Source organism: Polyodon spathula, chromosome 9 (assembly GCF_017654505.1).
Source record: "Polyodon spathula isolate WHYD16114869_AA chromosome 9, ASM1765450v1, whole genome shotgun sequence".
In the NCBI taxonomy this organism is placed as follows: Eukaryota; Metazoa; Chordata; class Actinopteri; order Acipenseriformes; family Polyodontidae; genus Polyodon; species Polyodon spathula.
The window spans coordinates 5,438,151-5,454,870 of NC_054542.1; the positions used below are offsets into that span (position 1 = coordinate 5,438,151).

General features: G+C 35.3%; 2 protein-coding genes across 2 annotated transcripts; both read right to left on the minus strand.

Annotated features, from left to right (window-relative positions):
- Positions 1-1,220: 1,220 nt before the first annotated feature.
- LOC121321213 (olfactory receptor 6N1-like) lies at positions 1,221-2,211 on the minus strand. The gene has a single exon (XM_041260113.1). The coding sequence runs from the start codon at positions 2,184-2,186 to the stop codon at positions 1,221-1,223; it is 966 nt and encodes a 321-aa protein (XP_041116047.1). The 5' UTR covers positions 2,187-2,211.
- Positions 2,212-12,518: 10,307 nt separating this feature from the next.
- LOC121321328 (olfactory receptor 6N1-like) lies at positions 12,519-13,800 on the minus strand. The gene has a single exon (XM_041260223.1). The coding sequence runs from the start codon at positions 13,532-13,534 to the stop codon at positions 12,569-12,571; it is 966 nt and encodes a 321-aa protein (XP_041116157.1). The 5' UTR covers positions 13,535-13,800; the 3' UTR covers positions 12,519-12,568.
- Between the last annotated feature and the right edge of the window lie 2,920 nt (positions 13,801-16,720).

Below are 16,720 nucleotides of genomic sequence, written 5' to 3' on the forward strand. Positions count from 1 at the left end.
CATTTGTCAAATTAAAAACATCTCTTAAAAGCAGATAAGCAGTCATCAAGGCCAATTCACTTTCTATTAGTCAATTGATTTGTGTCATATTTTACTGAATTGTCTGTGTTTCAGTTTGTTGTTGAAAGATGCTGTCTGAGTTCCAGTCTGACTCTAGGCCTAGTAACTCCACACCTTCATGCAGATGATACAGTGTTTTACATTAAGGAATTGAATTGAGCTTTGTTGGCATTTTACAGTACACTCAATCTTATTTAATATAACAATTTAAAGCATGTGGAACTGGAACATGTAACAGTAAACATACCTGGGTATATGGTTGGAAACTGCTTTTACTTTCAGTAGACATATTCTGTGAAATACAAACTCAAGGCTAAATTGGGTTTCTTGTATCATAATATAATTAATTTTACTCATTAGATTTGTAACCTGAGCACCCTACCAAACCCATCACTGTGGTTTGTAAGGACTGCTACATTGGCCTTCTTTGACTACTTGGCATCGTTAACCCTGTTATGTGTTTCTTTATATTACAATAATTGGCAAAGTTCTAGCCTCTCTCTGGAATATACTTACCTTTTCTACTTCAAACTATCAGCACTTTTGGTTTTTACTTTTGGTAGATGCTTGTTTGAATTTTCAGCAGCAGATAGTTGTAATGTTTTACAGAGGAATTTGAAATGAACCAACCTTTTTACATAAAATGAATATTCTACTGACTGATTCTTGCAATTGTTAAATCTGCATCGAAAGGTTTTATTTTGCTTATTTTAGTGTTGTGATTTAATGTATGTATTGTTTTAATTATTTTGTATGATGGATGTTAATTATATGTTGTCTTTGCTGCAGTTTGAGCCTTCTTGGCAAGGTCAGCATTGAAAAAGCATGTATATTTTGTAGAAATAAAGTTTTATTGAAGATTATTACATTTTTTACACTGGCCCCTTAAATAAAAGACTTGTTCCTATGAAAACAACTTAAAATATACAGTATGTTTTTATTTCTGTCATTCTGTGATAGCAGTTGGAAATCCCTGTGGCACAAAGTGAATTTTACATATACCGCATGTCTGTTTCTATGAGAATGAAACTGAGTCTTGATTTCTGGGTCAAATTAAATTGAGCTCAAGGCCCAGCTTCCTTACACAGGAAAGTTGTCCTGACTCAAGAATCATGCATAGTAAAAATAAAACAAATGTAATAAATATTAACAAACCAGCCCTAGGTTTTGACAATGTGTGGCATGTTGCATACTGCTCTAACTTGCTTTCTTTGGAACATATTTTTAACCCTTTTGCGTACCTCTGGCAGGTTAAGACCATACATAAGTGGGTTCAAAAGCGGAGGAATTATTAGAAACTCTAATGACAAGGTGAGAACAACAATTTGTGGTAAAGCCGTAGAGTCTAATCGACTAAGAGCTATTTCACAAAAACTTGTTATTGAATAGCTGATAAACGTTGTTAAATGCGGGAGACATGTTTGTAGTGCTTTGCTTCTGAATTCCTTGGAGCTTTTCTGACAAACAATAAGTATTTTTACATAGGAATACACAATAAAATACAGAGGTGGACCAATTGTACAAATAGTAAGTACAAAACCAACAATATTGTTAAGAGTAGTTGATACACAAGATAGTTTAACAACTGACCAGTTGGAACAATACAGTCTTTCAATTTGGTTTCCACACAAAGGCAGTCTTGAAGAAAACAAAATAACAAGGATCATGAAACAGAATGGAAATAGCCAGGCACCAGCCAGTAATTTACAAACAACTCTATCTGTCATGATATTGTTATAGTGTAATGGTTTACAAATGGCCACATATCTGTCGTATGCCATCACTGTTAATATAAAAAATTCAGCAGCTACATAACCATAGATAACAAATATCTGAATGAAACATCCAGCATGAGGAATCACTTGGGTCTCTGATAGAAGATCAGCCAGAAGTTTAGGATAGAAACCAGCACTTCCATAAAGGGCGTTAACACATAAACTACAGAGAAAGATATACATAGGCTCATGAAGACTTCTTTCCAGAAATATTACTAACACAAGAACTACATTTACAAAGATTATCAAGAGGTACCCAATAAGGACAAGTAAAAAATACACATATTTAGTTTTACCCATGTCCCCAAACCCAGTGAGTGTGAAAGTCTCAGTGTAAGACATGTTTTCCATTCCTGTTCCATGTGTTCAGAATGTCCCAGCCAAGCAGTCCTGTTGATACAAAATACCGGTGGAAATATTTACTCAATGTTACTAAATAACTCAGGCTGTGGTACAAATTAAATGTCTACATACGCTGATAGTAGTTTTATTAAAACTTTAAATCATATATGTGATTAGGGATTTTTAAATTGTCAGATTACACAGTTCTTTTTTAATTAAGATATCTTACTAGTTGTACAAATTGTGACTACTAGATTGACAAAAGAAACCTTAAAATAATGTATATACAGTAAATTGAAACGTTTGAAATGTTCACTTGTACTTAATTATGTCTTAATAATGTCTTATGTAATAGGGTGTAATTTACATTGTAATATATTACTTTTCATATACCAGTACAGTCAAATTAGTTGTCAGAATTACCTTCTAGACAGCATGCCAGTGCTTTTCAACCCTGATCCTCCTAATACCAACAGTCTGGATTTTTGTTTCAACCAGGAACTATATTTAGTTTTAAAGTGGCATTGTTTTCCAGGGCACAGCAGCCTCTGCAGTGTTGAGCAGTGTTACGCTACAATGATTTCTCTAAGGCTAATGCTGCTGGGTGTGTTTTTTCTGCATATTTATGGCCCACAAATGCAGTTAGAGTTTTTGCAACATTGACATATACTGCACATTGAAAGGTTAAACAGATTGAAGTCGGTATATTTAGAAATGTCTTTAAAATCTAACAATTAACATGCTACCATAACATAGGACCAAAATAGCACATATGTCTGTGGTTATAATGTATTGTCTGTGGCTTTTATAACCACCTGCTTAATCTGTGAAATAAGAAACATGTTAAATGTAATTTACCTGTCTTCCAACAGCCGTAGTCAGAGCACCCTGCAGCAGGTAATACAGATGCAGTGTGTTGTCAAACAGAGCATTGTGAGGCTTTATATCCTTCGCTCTGGGAGGTGCTGTGTTCACTTTCTATGTTTAAAATATCCAGGATCGAAGCAGTTTGTGTCCAAAGGCCCTGAGCACTCGGTCGACTGGCGGGGGATCTCATTAGCTAACTTTGTACTTCTTATACATGTTTCCAGTAAGTTCACATTCAGTCTTTGGGCCCTATTCACTTGAACAAATTAAAGTCAGTGTTAGTTACAGAACACCCTGTAATGTTTACAAGAAATTCCTTACTTTACCTCTTTTGTATCCCATGCTGTCTCTATACATTATTTTAACACAGCCCCACTTGTTTTTAACATAAAGTTTACAAACCAGAGGAGGCCATTCGGCCCATCTTGCTCGTTTGGTTGTTAGTAGCTTATTGATCCCAGACTCTCATCAAGCAGCTTCTTGAAGGATACCAGGGTGTCAGCTTCAACAACATTTATAATTAATTGATATGCTTTATGTGTATCATGGGCCCTATTCACAAAACCTTCAAGACTCGTTTTGTAAATATTTGATTTGAAGAGTGTTTACAAACATTTTCCTAGGTTAAATTTCTCAACTTTTGCTCAGGATCAGATAACACTTTACATTAAGTGTGTCCAATGACTGTATTTACATAGTAGTTACTTAGTAAATACATGTGTACTTATACATAATTTTATTGTTATTATGCATAGTTACAGTGTACTTAATGTGTAAATCTTCATGCATCATAAATATAAGGGCGCAGTTGTAATAAAACCCTTTGACACGATGGCTCATGTAGTGACGTCACCCTTATGAAAAACACTCCCAGATTACTACTACATGTTGACTTCTAATTATCTTATTTACCACACAATTACTGCATACAGCAGTAAATAAGTGGTAATTTTGTTAATGAAATGTGTAGTAATAAGTAGAGTTTTGGGTAGTTTACTACACATTTCCTACTGAAATTACTACTGAATATTTGATTTTTTACTACTCTGAAACTGACTGCTTACTTACACTACGTAGTTACCACACAAATACTACTCGTTTCCTAAAGGCACTACAGGGTTACTACTAAATTACTATGTATTTACTTTGTATGCAGTAGTAATTGTGCGGTAATTGAAAGGGTAATTTGAAGTAAACAAAGCAGTAATCGTGTAGTTTTTTCATAAGGTAGTAGTAAAGAAATAGTAACCTGGAAGTTTTTTTTTTTTTTTTTTTTTTACATAAAGGGACTGCTAAAATATTAGTTATTACAGTTTTTTTTAATGTACTCTGCAGAATTACTACTGAGCACTATCTGCGTGTTAAATGATTACAACTAGCAAACAGTTGGACAAGACAACATACTTCTCACCTTCCCTTATAGCTATGGTTGCAATATCTTAGGGAAGCTTCTGGTGTGAAAATACCTGCACCACTGTCAATCTGCACAACAGCAAAAGAAAATAGCATCAAATTAGTATGTTGTGTTATGTTACTAATCTTTTGTCTGTTCTAAAAGAATAAGACCAAAAAAATCAAAACAAAAATGCATACAACTGTGCTCAAAACATTTACCTTTGTAGCGTGCGGTACTTCTTGTGGTGGATTTCATGGAGAGGTAGACCTACAGTGATGTTTTTTTAATAAGGTTTTCCACACTTTCAACCAACTTTGGTGATTCTGCATAACTATGCAACATCTTGAACTCGCTATTTTGTCGGATTCCATTTTTAAACAAGTTGAAACTCAGAAATCCTACATTGCTGTTAAACCAGAAGATATCTTCAGTAAATGTGGGTTTTTTTTGAGACTAGAGAAGGAAGCATTTGTTATTCCATTGCCAGTCACAAGAGACCAACAATTTTGCTAAGCAGAATGGCAAGAGTTCCCGCTGCTCTCAAAAATAGAATCCTGACATCCAAATCAATAGATCTACTGTTAACATGAAGTAATGTTTTCTTCTTGATTATTTGCAAATCCAAATTACATTTAAAAATACAAATTGCATGTAAATGTAGTGAATAGAATAAACCAAAAACAAAATCAAGGGATATATGCAACATTGTAATAAACTGTCATTCAAAGTTTATAAATTGTTAGAAAAAATGTCTAACATGTTTGCACTAATTAATTTGTTTAATGACTGTTCTCTGAGGTATAATACAACTCTTAACTATTTTTATGTGATACTATGCTGTTTTTGTTGTATAATTAAGTAGCTGTAAACAACAATAAAATGGATGACTTTTTTGAAGGGACTTCAGAAGAAACATTATTTTGATCCTTATCAATACGATCCTGAAGCAAGCGATAATTGCAAAAGCGATAATAAACCATTGTAATAACTGACTTTCAAAAACTATCAACTTTCTCTCCTCAGCTGTATTTAGGGGAGGGGTTACTAATTTCTCTGCAGCTTTTGAAGTTCTGCAAAATATGGAGATGAATTGTTTTCAATATTAGAGCATGTTATAACATCACTTGGATGACAAGTTCGTAATAAAATATTGGATGCAGCTACTACAGAAGTAATGAAATACATATGTGATTGGACAGGCATTATAAAAATGTGAAAATCAAGCCCTGTGATAAGGGAGAAAACTGATAAATAAACAGGATGGTTTGTTACTCTGAACAATCAGATTGGCAGGTGTCAGGGTCAGTGGGTCTAGCTTGTTTTAATTTTCCTCAACTTCCTCACTTTGTATTGACACCTCATCTTGTACTGGTTTTAAGGATTGTTCTGCTTCAGCACTTCCCATCTGATCGTCATCTCGTTGTGGAGATGTTGAGTTTGTGCAAGGTGAGCCAATTTAATCTGTTTGCACAGCTGCATCTTTGTAAGTTTTCTGTGCGTGCTATCATTCACCTGCACAGCTGCAGTAACAATTACAATGGTAGTATTATTTTACATGAAAAGTTGGAATAAGAGCATCTTGATCTCACAGTGTTCTAATTAAAAGTAATGACGTATACATTTGTGATGCCGATTCAGAATTAGGGTACATCTCTGGAGTCTTCAAGTTGGTACCTTCTATCCTCAGTGAATCGTCGACTAGCCCACAACACCTCAAGAGGGCTCGACAGTGATTCTGGTGTCCTAACATCACCCCCTCCATCCCCCCACTCAACTCAGCCCAGCCTGCTTACCCATACATCAGCATTTCAGAGCAGAGCAGACAGGAGGATAAATTATAAGCGGTGTGGTACAATGTCAGTGTCATGGTCTCAAGAACAAACAATGGCTCATAGAGAACGTTTCATGTGTTCAAAAGAATGTCGTAGTTTTACATTGGCCCATCTTTCTGCACCTATGCCCGTTGTTATAAAACACATATCACAGGCAATATTGTTTGAACTAATGACACACAACTCCATCCTGAACTTCAGCAGCACATCACTAGATTGGAATGCAAGCAAAGACACATTTCGAAACTAGACCCGGTGAGCATGTTATCCCACAACTGTGGCAAGCATTGGAGTCAACATGGGCCAGCATCCCTGTGGAACGCTTTTGACACCTTCTAGAGTCCATGCCCTGACGAATTAAGGCTGTTCTGAGGGCAAAAGGGGGTGAAACTCAATATTAGGAAGGTGTTCCTAATGTTTTGTACACTCAGTGTGTGTATAATATATTTTGTGACCAGGCTGGCCGTAATTTAGGTTCATGCCCCTTTAAAAATGTGACCCAGAGAAGAAAACTTTGTTTTTAGTGTTTACGCACACTTTAATTCAAAATACAAAACCCTAGCTCCCTCGGAGCACTAACTAAACATATGCAGGTTCCTGACTAACATACAGGACAGCTAAGCTGTTTACCTGACCATGGCAGAGCAGAGCTCTGCCCTATATAGATTGGCAGGGATGGGGTTAAATTCCCCTACCTGCCCAGGTTTATTGTGTTCAGGTGGCTGGGTTGATTGGAGTAATTAATGGTCAATCAGCACCCAGCCACCTGACATAAAAGGAGGCCTCAGCTTCCCATTAGAGAGAGGAGGGAGCTAAGGAAGCAAGCGAATGGTTGTGCTTGCTATTTTTTTTTTTTGGTTTTTGTTTTGTTTTGTTTTTATGAATCTTCTGGTCCAGTGAAGGCATCACCCAGCCTGGAAACCTTTATTTTGTAAGTTTTGTTTTGTTATATGTGTTTGAATGTCTTTGTTTTGGCCCTTGTGCCCTTTTATTTTGTGTTTATTTATAATAAAAGTGTTATTTTTTTTGAACTGCAGTCTGTCTCTGGGCCTCTATCCACTCGCCAGCCTGTCACACTGACCTATAACACAAAAACAAAACACGAATACAAATTTCAATAAAACCAAGCGTAGGTTTTACACAGACCTTTATGACTTCCAGTCGGGCTCTTCGCTCCACAGCAGCAGCCTCGAGCAGACTGACTGCTTCCCTTTCATATCCTGCACCTGGCTCTAATTTTTAATAACTGCCAGGTGCAGGTGATAAACAATTAAATTAAACAATTAGCTTGGCAGGGAGGCTTTTTAACCCTGTCCCTGCCATAAAACAAACATCCTTAGGATTTGCAGACCCCATGTCCTGCTACTAATATATATGTAACAAAATACCTGTCTGTAGAAAACCACAGACAGGGGAAAAACCATTTCCCTTGGATTAATCCAGGTCTGTGGTCAATTTGTAGGTAAAGGTATCTTTATTCTTTCATGTTTCAAAAGTCAGCGAGCAACAGTGTTTGTGTTTCAACAGTTTGTCTTCATCAGAACATTTTAAAAGGCATGTGTTTCAAACATTTCAATATTTCAAACCCAGGATCACACCTTAAATCAATAGATAAAATGTCACCCAATCAGGAGTCTATTATTCATCAGTTAATAGATAATTGTTTCAACAGGGGATGATAAAATCATCATGATTACCAACACTTCATCTATTACGAAAATCATTAATAAAAGGTGCATAACTCCTCGGAAATTAATGTTAGATTAACAGACAAATTCATATCGTTGTTGAGACCCAGTGGTTCCAATGTGTTCAAAGTAAGAATTATTACGCATTAAACGAAATTGTAGTACAGAGGACCAACTTGCTGTCAACTGAGGAAATGTATTCCAAATTTTGGACACAAGGATATAAAAATAGTCTTCTAAAAAAAATAGAAGAAATTAAACGTATAGAATCATTACTTCAAAAGAAAGTTAAAGACCATAGTAATCCCAATATGATTTGTTTTTCAACTGAATTTAATTATAATTAAATTTAATTTTAAAATGATATTAAAAGGATAAATTTGCAAACATTGGCACATTTTGAAATGTGACCACTCTTTGAGAGAAGTAATACAAGAAAATTCACCTTGTGTTACATTTAAACGTGCAAGAATATAAGGGCTATCTTGGTGCATTCCTTTAGTCCTAAAATAGAAGATCCTCAGGCTTAGCTTTCAAATAACCCTCCTAATGGTAATTACAGATGGGGACATTGTGTACATTGGTCTAACAACATGAATATAAAACATTTTACCCATCCAAGATCAGGTTTAAAAAAAAAAAAATCAAAATTCAAGAGTTTATAAATTGCAACACCACTGGTGTAATTTATATGTTAACTTGCCTGTGTGGCCTGGTCTAAATTGGACAGACTAAGAGAAGCTTGAAAACACGGGTTGCAGAACACAAAGCAGCTGTTCAAAATCAGAATCATGACTATGCTATGGCAAAGCACTACATAAAAGCCTGACATGGATCTTCTCCACACTCATTGAGATTTGTGGGTGTGGAGAAAATCAATGTACCAGCTAGAGGGAGGAATTTGGTAAATATTCCGTTACGTAGAGAAGCACATTGGCACCACTGGGTCTCAGCGACGATATTAATTTATGTCTGTTAATCTAACATTATTTTCCCAAGGAGTTATACACCTTTATTAATGATTTTTGCAATATATGAAGTGTTGGTAATCATGATGTTTTTATTATCACCTGTTGAAACAATTATCTATTAACTGATTATTAATTAATTGACTCCTGGTTGGGTGCAAATTGTGTTTAAATATTGATATAAGGTGTGGTCTTGGCTTTGAAATATTTAAATGTTTGAAACACATGCCTTTTACAATGTTCTGATGAAGACAAATTGTTTAAACGTGTAAACATTGCTGCTCGCTGACTTTTGAAACATAAAAGAATAATGATACTTTTACCTACAAATTGACCACAGACCTGGATTTATCCAAGGGAAATGCTTTTCCTCCTCTGTCTGTGGTTTTTGTAGAGTCAGGTATTTTGTTTATGTTTAATTCCCGGGATGAGGCACCCCAGATTGGAAACAAGCAGATAGATATAGTAAATGAGCCTTGTGGCTCGGGTTCGTTTCACCTTTTTGAATAAAGACCCAGACAAGATTGAATGTTTAAAGCATGGATGTGCTATTTTTTTTATTAATAACAACAAAAAAAAAGAGAACACCTAGCTCTTACAAGCACTAACTAAACACAAGCAGGAACACTAAACTAATAATCGGCAAGTGGTTTACCAGCTAAAAACCAAAACAAAAAACATCGTTTTACATGGAACATTGTTCCAATATTACTGCTGTACACACACACAGCAGCCCAGAACAGACTGGCTGCACACTTTAAAAGCTGCACCTGGCACTAATTTAATCATTACCAGGTGCAGGTGATAATTAAAGTACACTTAACAATAAACATGCATGCGCACATGTTTTTGGCATGGAAGATTTTAACTCCCTCCCTGCCTATATATATATATATATATATATATATATATATATATATATATATATAGTGACACAGACAAGCTCTTCATTTTTAAAGCACGGTTGCAGTTTCATTTTAACGCAACAAAAAGCCTAGCTCCGCTTGGAGCACTAAACTAAACTTTGCGCACAGGAACCTTAAACTTTAAAGCCGGGCAGCTACTCTGCTTACCGGCTGAAAAACAGACTTTTCACAAACACTGATCAGAAAAAGTTAATCTCGTTACATTCTCTTTCTACAGTTGCACACACTTCCAGCCAGGCCCTTCACTCAGCAGCCCAAAATAGACTGTTTGCCTTTCTTTTATATTCTACAGTCGGCTTCAATTTAAATGATCATCAGCTGGCAAACAATTAATCAACTTGAAAACAATTATACACTCCATTGTGGCATTCTGGGTAATGTAGTCCTGAACAGAAATAATTAAATTGCGTATAACACATTAGTGACGAAAACAGTAAAACAAAATGGTTTATTATTGTGTATTATTAGATGTATTAGTAAAAGTGTCAGACATAATACTTATGGTAATGCAACAAACCATAAGAGAAACAGAACTGTAACTCTGAGTTTGACACGCTACTCTTAAACTATGCAGCTTCTCATTCTTCAAGGATCTAAAACACTCTTATGTTGATTTCTGCTGTCACCTTGTCGTTATTTGACACTAGAAACACGAAGCAGAGAAAATAATTGGATTAGATTGGAGAGTACTTATAGAGTAATTATAATGACACACAAACAGTATATGCTAACTGAAACAGTTTCAATGCTGAAACTAATTACACTTAAAAAAAAATAAAATAGGTGCAGTTTAAATAAATAAATAGAATTAAACATAGTAACTTCCCTTCATAGTCACAGAGGTAGCTATGTTGTTTGCATGCTGCATAAGCACAATTGGCCATCTGTTTTGTATTAAGAACATAAGAACATAAGAAAGTTTACAAACGAGAGGAGGCCATTCGGCCCATCTTGCTCGTTTGGTTGTTAGTAGCTTATTGATCCCAAAATCTCATCAAGCAGCTTCTTGAAGGATCCCAGGGTGTCAGCTTCAACAACATTACTGGGGAGCTGATTCCAGACCCTCACAATTCTCTGTGTAAAAAAGTGTCTCCTATTTTCTGTTCTGAATGCCCCTTTTTCTAAACTCCATTTGTGACCCCTGGTCCTTGTTTCTTTTTTCAGGCTGAAAAAGTCCCTTGGGTCGACACTGTCAATACCTTTTAGAATTTTGAATGCTTGAATTAGGTCGCCACGTAGTCTTCTTTGTTCAAGACTGAACAGATTCAATTCTTTTAGCCTGTCTGCATATGACATGCCTTTTAAGCCCGGAATAATTCTGGTCGCTCTTTTTTGCACTCTTTCTAGAGCAGCAATATCTTTTTTATAGCGAGGTGACCAGAACTGCACACAATATTCAAGATGAGGTCTTACTAGTGCATTGTACAGTTTTAACATTACTTCCCTTGATTTAAATTCAACACTTTTCACAATGTATCCGAGCATCTTGTTGGCCTTTTTTATAGCTTCCCCACATTGTCTAGATGAAGACATTTCTGAGTCAACAAAAACTCCTAGGTCTTTTTCATAGATTCCTTCTCCAATTTCAATATCTCCCATATGATATTTATAATGTACATTTTTATTTCCTGCGTGCAGTACCTTACACTTTTCTCTATTAAATGTCATTTGCCATGTATCTGCCCAGTTCTGAATTACTTTGAGTAGGGAGGGCTGTGTTCAAAGGTGAGTTCGCTAGCCAGGAATTTGAAGGTGGTTTTAGTGGTTGTCGTGCTTCAGTCAAATATATACTGAATACCTAGTGTACAAGACAATGTGAACTTAGAGTATTATAAATGAGATGTACTTTTAAAACATCAACAGCATAAAAAGGAACACACTTTCTTCAAACAATGTTCAATGTTTTTTTTTTTTTTTTTTTTTTAATAAAATAAACAATAAGAAATGTAGCCATGCACACTAGATGATGTGGAATATGCCTTCATTACTTCCATTGCTGCTCTGAAAAATATACATTTATATGGAAAACATTTTTTTTTTTTTTTTACACATTACATTTTGTCATTTCTGGAAATGATTTGTTTCAAAATGTTTTAAATTTGATTAGAAAATCAATAAGTGATTTCCTTTAACCTAATTGGTCAGTATGATTCATCACTTTTGTATATGTTCAATCTATCTATTTACATTTATTATAGCAAAGAAAGTAAAAAACAATAAAAAATAAAAATAAAAAAATAGAATAGTGTTTGCTGTCAGCTGCAGCACAGTAACCACAATTGAGATCTCTGGGTTTATTCTACATGATATATGAATAATACATTTAAAAAAATGTGGTTCAAAATTATATTGTATACCTGATCTCAAATAAAACCAGGGAAAACAAAAAAAGCCCCACAAGAAACACCTCCTGAAAAAGGATTAGATTACTTTTGTTTAATTAAAACAAGAACAGGAAGACTGAATTTAAACACACCATGGCACAAAAATAAAAGAAACACAAATTGGCAAAAGAGAAGATTCCAAAAAACACAAAATAGTCTGATAACACAAATACACCTTTAAATAAATTATACTCTTGTGAGTTTTTTTTTTCTTTGAAAGATGAAAATACCATTTGCAGTCGTGCATATGCACAAACTGAAAGACTTTTGTTATTTAGTATAAAAGTACACAAACATAATCTGAATAAGAAAGTACATAATACATAATAGTTAGTATTTGGCAGCGTGTGAGCTGTCTAATATTGGTATAATTTGCTTTCTTCGGAGTATATTTATCATCCTTTTCCGTACCTCAGGCAATTGAAAACCATACAAGAGAGGATTAAGAAGGGGAGGAATGATTAAACACTCCAGTGACAGGATAGCAGCAACAATTTGGGGCATATCCTTTGAGTCTAATCGACTAAGAGCTATTTCACAAAAACCTGTTATTGAATAGCTGATAAATGTTGTTAAATGCGGGAGACATGTTTGTAGTGCTTTGCTTCTGAATTCCTTGGAGCTTTTCTGACAAACAATAATTATTTTTACATAGGAAAACACTATTAAAAACAGAGGAGGACCAATTGTACAAATAGTAAGTACAAAACCAACAATATTGTTAAGAGTAGTTGATACACAAGATAGTTTAACAACTGACCAGTTGGAACAATACAGTCTTTCAATTTGGTTTCCACACAAAGGCAGTCCTGAAGAAAACAAAAGAGCAAGGCCCGTGTTACAGAATGGAAATAGCCAGGCACCAGCCAGTAATTTACAAACAACTCTATCTGTCATGATATTGTTATAGTGTAATGGTTTACAAATGGCCACATATCTGTCATATGCCATCACTGTTAATATTGAAAATTCAGCAGCTGCATAACCATAGATAACAAATATCTGAATGAAACATCCAGCACGAGGAATCACTTGGGTCTCTGATAGAAGATCAGCCAGAAGTTTAGGATAGAAACCAGCACTTCCATAAAGGGCGTTAACAGATAAACTACAGAGAAAGATATACATAGGCTCATGAAGACTTCTTTCCAGAAATATTACTAACACAAGAACTACATTTACAAAGATTATCAAGAGGTACCCAATAAGGGCTAGTAGAAAATATACATATTTAGTTTTACCCATGTCCCCAAACCCAGTGAGTGTGAAAGTTTCCGTGTAAGACGTGTTTTCCATTCCTCTTTCATTTGTTCAGAATGTCCCAGCCAAGCAGTCCTGTTGATACAAAAAACAGGTGGAAATAAATCACATCTCTATAACAAACACTAACCAACTTTTATAAATACATGCATAGCCGTTATGTTGCAATAAAATGTATTACTTAATTAATGGGAGAGGTAAATACTGACAGTTGTTTAAAAACAAAACAAAACAAAAAAAAAGCACAACATATCATATATAAGAAAGAAATATGAGTTTAGTAATTTTTAAACTGTCAGATGATACAGTTCTTTTTTATTAGTGCACAGTAAACAACTATCTTTAATGACTACTAAAGTGAGAAACCATTAAAACACATTGATTTGAACAGCTTTAAACCTTGAATGAAAGTTATATAGTCTATTGATACATTTGTACTTAATTATTATGTCTTAGTAATGTCTTAAGTAATAGGGTGTAATTTACAGATTGTAGTGTATTATTTTTCATATACCAGTACAGTCAAATTAGTTGTCAGAATTGCCTTCTAGACAGCATGCCAGTGCTTTTCAACCTCCTAATACCAACAGTCTGGATTTTTGTTTCAACCAGGAACTATATTTAGTTTTAAAGTGGCATTGTTTTCCAGGGCACAGCAGCCTCTGCAGTGTTGAGCAGTGTTACGCTACAGTGATTTCTCTAAGGCTAATGCTGCTGGGTGTGTTTATTCTGTATGTTTATGGCCCCCAAATGCAGTTAGTTTTGGCAACGTGGACATATGCTGTACATTGAAAGGTTAAATAGACTGAAGCCAACATATTTGGAAATGTCTTTAAAATTAAGCAATTAACATGCTACCATAGCATATGAACAAAATAACACATCTGTATGTGGTTATATTGTATTGTTTGTGGCCTTTGTAACCACCTGTTTAATTTGTGAAATAAGAAACATGTTAAAAGTAATTTACCTGTCTTCCAACAGCCGTAGTCAGAGCACCCTGCAGCAGGTAATACAGATGCAGTGTGTTGTCAAACAGAGCATTGTGAGGCTTTATATCCTTCGCTCTGGGAGGTGCTATGTTCACTTTCTATGTTTAAAATATCCAGGATTAAAGCAGTTTGTGTCCAAAGGCCCTGAGCACTCAGCTGACTGGCTGGGGATCTCATTAGCTAACTTTGTACTTAGTATACATATTTACTAAGGCCCTATTCACTTGATCAAACTAAAATTAGTGTTAAAGTTACCGAACACCCGGTAATGTTTACAAAAGAAATGCCTTACTTGACCTGTTTTGTATTCCATGCTGTCTGTATACATTATTTCAACACAACCCCACTTGTTTTTATATGCTTTATGTGTCTGTAATGGGCCTGTTCACAAAACTTTCAGGACTGTATAAAGGACTGTTTTTCAAAATATTTGATCTGAAGAGTGTTTACAAACATTCTCCTACGTTACAGTTCTTTAAGTGTGTCCCATGACTATTTACATAGTAGTTACTTAGTAAATACATGTGTACTTATACATCATTTCATTGTTATTATGCATAGTTACAGTGTACTTAATGTGTAAATCTTCATGCATCATTGTGACAAAGTGCCCACCCCTGTGTATTTTATCTGTTATGTTGCGTGTGGTTTGTTAAATGTTGGTGTATAGTCATTGGTACACGGGATATAAACGGGTCTGTAACACGAGTGTTTAAAATGTATATTTGTATTTAGGCACAGGATTGTACATCACTTCACGTACATTTAAAGTAGTTAATATGTGAGCACGAGGTTGCACATAATTAATTCACGTGCTGGGATTCAAGTGAATAATTAATTAGTAATTGAATCCCAGCACAACAGTATATATAGATGCACGTTTTACTCACTCACGGTTGGGTGTTCGGTGAGTGGAGAACAGGAGAGTAGGAGCGTTATAATTTCAATTGCTATTGCGTTCTGGTGGGACCAGCACGATACTTGTATTTATCTGCTCACCGTGTTTGTTAGTGTGTCTGTCCGTGCATCGTGTTTTGTTAAGTATAGTCCGTTTTTGTTTGTCTATTTTGGCGTAAAGTGCCATGTCCTGTTTCTGTTTGTTTGTTAAACCCTTTTATTTTGCAATAAACCATAATTTCAATTCATCCGTCCTGTCTTTGTATTTCATTCCTTTTCCTGGTTCTGACGCCGCCCACTTCGGCCGTCTCTGTGACAATCATAAATATAAGGAAACAGTTGTATCACAAAGGATATATATCCCTGTGACACGATGGCTCATGTGATGACGTCAGGCCAGGAAATAGACAGGAAATGTTTCAGTGAGTGAAATGTGCTTTGCGCTGGTTTATTATAAATAAAAAAGATTTAAACACAAACCACTTTTGTAAAGCAAAATGGCACGGTGGCCAAAATGAACAGATACAAAACAAGTACCATGCTGTTTCCTCTTCAACATGCGTAGCAATTGTTATGATTTTAATTACATTTCTCCGATCTCCCATTCTTTCTCCATGAACACGCAGAACAAAAACTCACCACACTCCCTCCCTCCTTAAAGTGTCCTTCCAGGGATTTGTACAATTAATAAGAATGAACTTGTGTACATACCCCAAAACAAACTCCAATGTTCTGTTTTACTCAAAAGTTGCTGGAGAGCAGTATAATTTTAAGTTTTAAATCTGCGTTTTGGTAAATAGGAAGCATGCTTTAGTGGTTACTATGGAAAGCCTCTTGTTGCTATATGACGTGCGCAGGGGAAGGGAAGTGGAACAGAAGCAGACTGACAACTCGGGGAGCTTGCAAGTGTTTACAAAAAAATGATGCTTAGGAGGTTGACTTTTTTGAAGGGACTTCAGAAGAACCATCATATAACGCCAAAAATCCTTATCAATACGATCATGAAGCAAGCTATAATTGCAAAAGCGATAATAAACAATGTAATAACTGACTTTCCAGAATTATAAACTTCCTCTCCTCAGTTGTATTTGGGGGAAGGTTACTACTTTCTCTGCAGCTCCTGAAGTTCTGCAAAATATGGAGATGAACGTACAATTAGAATGCTAAATTTATTTTCATACTTTTTTCAATATTAGAGCATGTTATAACATCACATAATACAATACTGGATGCAGCTGCTACAGAAATAACTTGCATATGTGATTGTAAAAACGTGAAAATCAAGCACTGTGATTGGGGGAAAAAAATGAATAAGTAAACAGGATGGTTTGTT